The 6,851-nt window shown below is 33.9% G+C and overlaps 1 protein-coding gene across 2 annotated transcripts; it reads right to left on the bottom strand.

Moving 5' to 3' along the window:
• Positions 1-3,046: 3,046 nt before the first annotated feature.
• Positions 3,047-6,296, bottom strand: LOC133285800 (probable xyloglucan glycosyltransferase 12). 2 transcript variants are annotated; one of them, XM_061483082.1, is made up of 6 exons: positions 5,661-6,296; positions 5,211-5,621; positions 4,819-5,127; positions 4,401-4,691; positions 4,193-4,306; positions 3,047-4,053 (listed from the first exon to the last, which is right to left on the bottom strand). In XM_061483082.1, exons 1-6 carry the CDS (start codon positions 5,979-5,981, stop codon positions 3,427-3,429), a joined length of 2,073 nt encoding a protein of 690 aa, XP_061339066.1. In that variant the 5' UTR covers positions 5,982-6,296; the 3' UTR covers positions 3,047-3,426. The 2 variants fall into 2 exon arrangements, with proteins under 2 accessions (XP_061339066.1, XP_061339065.1); XM_061483081.1 differs by having other exon boundaries at positions 5,211-6,296.
• Between the last annotated feature and the right edge of the window lie 555 nt (positions 6,297-6,851).

The following is a 6,851-nucleotide window of genomic DNA, read 5'->3' as shown; positions in this document are numbered from 1 at the left end:
ATATGATTAGATTTCAAATAAATAGATTATCATTCCCTTTCTAACCTTTTCATTTTACCTCAAAAGGGTAAAAGTATAAAATAATAAGATAAAATCAATTTATTTTTTAAAGAGTTCAAACATAAAAATCAAAATCAAAATAAATTTAAATCCTATTTTTTATAATTAGTTTCAAACATAATACTTCATTTATAAATTAAATCAGACAAATTCAAATCAAATCATTTCCAATTTTACCTTCTTTCCAAATACAACACGACAAATGGAGAAGTAAAAATCTCATTGCATTGCATGGTTTACCCCCCAAAAAAAATAAATCCCATTGCATCTATCACAAATGGCACAACTTCATAAATCAGAGGTAGTAAGTGAAATAATTTGCGTCTCAAAAAAGGGCAAAAACTCCATCCACATCTCACTTATTTTGAGCGTGTTCAATCCTGCAACTGACCTATTCAATCGTTTAATGAGGGGAACACCCACCCAGCCCATCCCCTTCATTCTTTGGGAGAAAATGAAATCGACTGCATGAGTGGTATAGGATGACCTTTTTATTTTTATTTTTTAGCCAAAAGCTGATTTTTTTTCAACAAAAAAAAAAAAAGAAACAATTCTACTACAAAGTTTGTTTAGATATCTGCTTACATTGACCTGTTTGGATGGGCTTGTAAAAAAAGATTATTTTATGTATTGCTTATTTTAGAACTGTGTTTTACAAAAGTTAAAGCTATTTAGATTTTTTTTTTAAATATTTGATTTTTGAAAAAAAATATTTATCTTTTGACTTCTGCTTTTTTTAGAAGCTAAAATTTTTAATTTCTAAAAAAAGTAAATTTTTGACTTTTTTTAAAGCAATGGGCCTGAAAATAGTTTTTGATTAAAAAAATTCATCCAAATAGGCCTAAAAAATCTTTTTTTATAAGCCCATAATACCATAAGCAAGGCTATTTTGAAAGACAGATACCCATTTGGATGAGCTTCCAAAAAAATATTTTTTATACTTTGCTTGTTTTAGAAATATTTTTTACAAAAGTTAAAGTTATTTTGATTTTTAAAAAATATTTGGTTTTTGAAAAAAGAAAAATTTGGCTTTTGACTTCTGTTATTTTTAAAATTTAATTTATTTATTTTTTTGTTATCCAAAGTTATAAATTTTAGCTTCTAAAAAAAATAGATTTTTGACTTTTTTTATGACTTATACTTTTTTTAAAAGCAAGCATTCAAATAGACTTTTTATGAGAAGTGTTTTTTTATGAAAAAAAAAACTCATCCAAACGGACATCTTTTGAGTCAATTTGCAGAATGGGAGCTATAATAAGCAAACTTCTAAAGTTATTAAAGCTTTCTACTTATTTTAACAACCAAATTTTGTTTGTCTAAGTGGAAGGAGTTCAGATTTTTTAAGTATGTTGTCTTCCCTATTTTAAAAAATGTGTCTCTTATTTATCAAATAAGGAGATACCATGAGAAATTTTAAAAATAAAAATCATTTTAACAAGTAGGCTTTCCATAAAAAATATCTTTTCGTATTATTGAAGATTCAAAGTATCTTTTATTAAATTTGAAAAAAAAAAATATAACTAACTTTTTTATTTTATCCACCATTTTATAATGGGTTCGCTTTTTCTACAGTCAATGTAGATAACTTATTTACATTGAGCCCAAAACGACGTCGTTTTGAGGCAGAAATCAAGATATTTTTGTAATTATAATTTATTTCAGGGTTATAATTGTCTTTTTCATTATAAGTTTTTAATTTTTCAACCCAAAACGACGTCGTTTTGGAAGTGAATATAGATAACTTATCTACATTCACTTTAGAAATATTTAAACCTTTTATAATTATTCTCGCCTAAGTCTGTAGTTTCTCTATTTTTAATGAAGAAGTACATATTCTTATAATACCAAAATATGCTCGTATTATGTTATCAAAAAAAAAAAATATGCTCGTATTACTGATGAAGTGACAAATGCCAAGGCAGAATAGAATCAATAGTCAATGGTAGAGTCGTAAAATGTATGTCTGTTTTTTTTTTTTTTTAAAAAAAAAAAACAGCAGAAAAAGGGAGAGCATAATAAGCCTTTGTTTGTTTGGTTTTTTTTTTGTTTTTTTTTTTTTGAAGTTCAATAATAAACCCTTACTCGTGCTTACTTACTATACCAAATTACCAATACATATAAAGTTCATAAATCGAATTGAATGTAGCCCCACAAACCAAATATGCCACTGCCACATGTCCTTCGATTCACTATTCTCTGTACCGTGCACCGTTGAAGGAATCTGTCAAGTTGCGTGAGGGATCAAAAACGCCTAATTTCATTCTTACGATAAAAGCCTAATAAATAGCTTTGTAACTGTTCCCACATACATGGAATAGATTGAAGCAAGGCAAAGAACAGTTTCGGTTTCATTAAATTTGTAGAGACCCGTGGCTACTGGAATTTAGCCCCATACTAAGTATATGTTTGTCCCATTGTCTTGGTGAACGGTAATTTACTTACACCAGAAACATTTTTCCTTTTTTTTTTTTGTTGTACTAGCAATCGTTCGATATTGAAATACAACATGAAAAATGAAAGCAGAACAAATACTTATATGGGTCATTCATTTCATGGTAGATTGGTAGCCGAAAAAAGTTGGTTGGTTTCATTTCAAGGGCTCACACGAGAATAATGGTCAGCTACCACAAAAGGTTGGAACCCAATTTGTTGAAGTAGCTACAACCGCCCCATTAAAGTGCAAACATGGAGAGATAGAAACCAAAACGTACATCCATGTGTTCTGAAAGGAACCCTTCCATTTCATATTTACCAATGTTGATGTTACCTCTAACCTATAGAGGCTATGTATAAGTAAATTTCAATCTTCATTTTTATAAGTAAATTGCCCACTCTTATCAAACTAAAAAAAATAAAAAACTTCATCAACTTTCACTATGTATTTTTAGTCATTTCCTACTCAATGTTCAAAAGAGGTGAGCACTTGCTGACTTCCACAGCTACTAAAAGTTCCCCATTGAGAATAACCACAAATTTTCATACAAAAGAATTAATCCAACAAGAAAAGAATCGACATACAATTACAAAATGAAAAAGAACAAAAAGAAAAAAAATGGTAAACTTTTACACATTGAAGAGCCATAATCGGCTTCTAATGACCCATTTTCCAAATTGAAATCTTCTTTTCTTTCTATCCATAATTCCACAATGGGGTCTCGTATTAGCCATAGTTGGATAAGGAGCGTGGAAGGCTGAGCATGAGAAAAAAAAAAAAAAAAAGTGTCTTCCCTCTGCAGTGTCTCCATGACTATCTTCAGTTATTCACAGGACCCAACTTGTCCACCCTTGTTTTCTGTGTACATAATTCGTGCATATATCTCTATAGATTCCTATCCCTTTTCTTTTTCTGTTTTTTTTCTTTCAGATTCAATCAACCTGTTCACCAATCAAGTCTAGACCAACTAAAAGGAATGATATGCCTTGGAATAACAAGAAGTAGAAGTGGATTCCCTGAGCAGATAGTAAACTCCTTGCTGAAGCTGTTAGAAGTAGAAAGGCCAAAGCAAGCTCCTTCATATATATTCTATTATGCTTCTTCTTCTTTGATGCCTTTTTCTCCTGTTGTTGTATTTCTTCTTTCATTTCCTCAAGATTAGGCACTGACACCCCTCTTTGATGCTTTGGTCCTTTCTCAATCAAGGAAACAAGATCCCCCTCAGAGGAACGACCCGATTTCTTAGTAACAACCCACTCATAAGCACTACCAAGCTGGAATAGACCAGAGATCATGGCATTGAATTTGGTAACTGACATGGTATTCTCAAAAAGAAGGTAAGGAACGATAAAAGGGAAGGATTTTGGAGCAGGTAGTATGTTAAGAAATGACATGGTGGCAGGGATAAAACAAACAACCCAAACAGGAAGCTCAGCCTCGGGTACGAACATTGTCATAGGCAGAATTATACAGAATAGGGTAAATGAATAGAACGGTAATATCAATTTTCTAAGAAGAAAGAAGAGAAATATCATATTGAATTTTTTCCATATGCTTATCTGCAAAGAAAGGAAAAAAAAAAACATAATTGGTACCAACACTTTATAAGCACCAGAACTAGATGTCATGGTAATTAATTACTATTGCCATAAAAAACAAGGTCTTGACATTATAATACATAGTAACATAAATAAATACCTTGGAGCGTATGATGTCAGGCAAACAAAGGCGGAACAATTGCATTGGACCAGAGTGCCATCTATGCTGTTGTTTCCTATAAGCTTCGTAAGATTCTGGTAGCTCACACTGGCACTGGAAACAGAAACAATTTGCAATTAGTCTAACAATGAATTGAAAAAGAAAAAACTAAACAGCTTGGTATAAATTAGTGTGAGGCAAAACAAACCTCAACATCATTGAGGAAAATAAATTTCCAGCCATGAAGATGAGCTCTAACAGCTATATCCATGTCCTCCACAGTGGTCCTCTCTAACCAACCACCAGCATCTTCCAAGGCTTTTATTCTCCACACTCCAGCAGTTCCATTGAACCCAAAGAAATTAATGAAAATACCATTCACTTGCTGTTCCACCTCAAAATGGAATGCCAAATTAATGTTCTGTAACCTTGTTAGTAGGTTCTCATCCTTGTTCACAAAGGACCATCTTGCTTGAACAAGCCCTAATTCGTCGTTATCCTGAGTGATATTGTCACCAATTGAATTAGTTGACTACAATAAATATACACACATGCATATCTACCATGGTTGTTCAAACTATAGGACAAAAGACACATTTTTTACAAAATGACATTGAATGAATCACCTTAAAATGAGGAACCGTTCTTTTAAGGAAATCTGGGGTAGGCTGAAAATCAGCGTCAAAAATTGCAACGAACTCGTAGTCTTTGACATAGCTACAATTCATGGCAGATTTCAAATTACCAGCCTTATACCCTTCTCTAATTACCCTATGCCTATAGACAATGTTGGCACCCTCTTGTTGCCATTTCTGAACCTCTTCATCGATCAACGACGAGGTTGTTGGGTCATCCGAATCATCCAGAACTTGAATTAGCAACTTGGATTTTGGCCAATCCAAATTACAAACAGCACCAATTGATTGCTGATAAACCTGAAAAAAAAAAACACATCAAAGTTAGATCAACATAACAGAGAACAACAAAATAGATAAAAATTAATTGTATTGTATCTTACCTCTTTCTCATTGCACATGGGGATCTGAACTAGCACCATAGGAAAAAAACCTTTCTCCAGAGACTCAAGATCCACATCACCAACTTTAGGAACAGGTTTGATTTTCTTAAACCGGATCCAAAAACAACCGAAACATAGGACCAACCTATCTAAACTCTGAATAATGAACAACACAATACACGCATTGGCGAGGAACTGAAGAGGGGGAGCAAGATACTCCACGCGAATCAAAACCCACTTCGAATAAAGCCAATCGAAAACACTTTTGACTCCAAACGATGATGCCCACAAAGACTCTAACTGAAGACTTGGAACACCAAAATGCCAACCTTGAAAGTACGCAGCAACCTCAAAACACAACAAGAGCACCGACAACCACAAAAACACTTTGATAAACGAATAGAACCTAGTCTTCACGGTGGGGTTCTCCTTCTCCCATCCACCGACAGCACCGTCGTTGTCAGCGTCCGTTCTTCCAGAAGCTACGCGGCGTTTCACGGCGGAGACTAGCCCCAACAATGCAGGGGCAACGGAAGCCAAACAACCTGCGGCTCTGTGAGCTTTGAGGAGAAGAACCCAAGTAAGTTGCTTTGCGTTTTTTCCTCTTCCTTTGTCTCTGGGAAGACCTGAAGATGAGTCTGCAATGATGAAATCTTCTTCCTCAGTGAGACCCTCAAGCTCAACCATGGACCAGTTTGGGTTCTCCATCTTCACAACCACAGGGGTTCCTCTGTGACTCTCTTTCCCCCACCAATTGAATAAAGGTGCCATTTTTGGGGTCTGATCTCACAAACCCAACTCAGGAAACACAAAAATAGCAACACCTGTTTGCGTTTTTCCAACAATATCTCCCTTTCTTTCTGTATTTTCTTTTCTATTTTTTTTTTAACCCCACAAAAAAAAATGATAATAACAATGAGAAAGAAGAAGAAGGAAAAAAAAAGGCTATAACTTTGATCTCATTGTCAGAAGAGGAAATGAAAACTTGAAATGGGAACAAGAGAGAGAGACGCGTGGAGGAGAAAGCAGAGCGAGGCGTCTCAAAACCATGGTGACATTAGGAGAAAGCTCATACGTGAACACTCTTCTTCAGAGAGAGAGAGAGAAAGAGAGAGAGAACACTGTTAATAGGTTGAGTCCAAAATTGCTCCCATCCAATTACAGCTTGCAACAATAAGAGGGTCTCAAGCGTAATAAGAAGGAGCGAATGAGAAAGAGAGAGAATGAAAAGAAAGAAAAAAAAGATAAAACAGCTCAACACGTCTTTGATTTTGATTATTATTCCGGAATAATAATTTTTATTTTTTTTCTCCTTATAAAAAATGTGAAACGGGAATTGAACAAGGTAAATTTTTACCCAGAAAGCAAAGAGATCTTTTCTTTTACCATTAACCAAAACAACTCGTGGATTTTTCTCCTTCAAATCTTGCACATTCTAAAATAGAAATACCATCAATCATCACAATCACACAGGGTACCACCTTAAGGCAACAATTGATAAAAATGGACAAAATCAGAAGTAACACAAATTTTTCCGACACACGCCTTATTTTACCACCAACTCCTTTTAATTTTCAATTAACATTCACAACAACCCCACAACAGAACTGGAACTTCACAATTTATTCAGAAATATGCACT

This window comes from Gastrolobium bilobum, unplaced genomic scaffold, assembly GCF_033153095.1.
Source record: "Gastrolobium bilobum isolate Gb01-03AN ecotype WA unplaced genomic scaffold, APGP_CSIRO_Gbil_v1 utg98908, whole genome shotgun sequence".
Lineage (NCBI taxonomy): Eukaryota > Viridiplantae > Streptophyta > Magnoliopsida > Fabales > Fabaceae > Gastrolobium > Gastrolobium bilobum.
The sequence above is the reverse complement of the archived record's forward strand: the minus strand, read 5'-3'. Positions and strand labels throughout refer to the sequence as shown.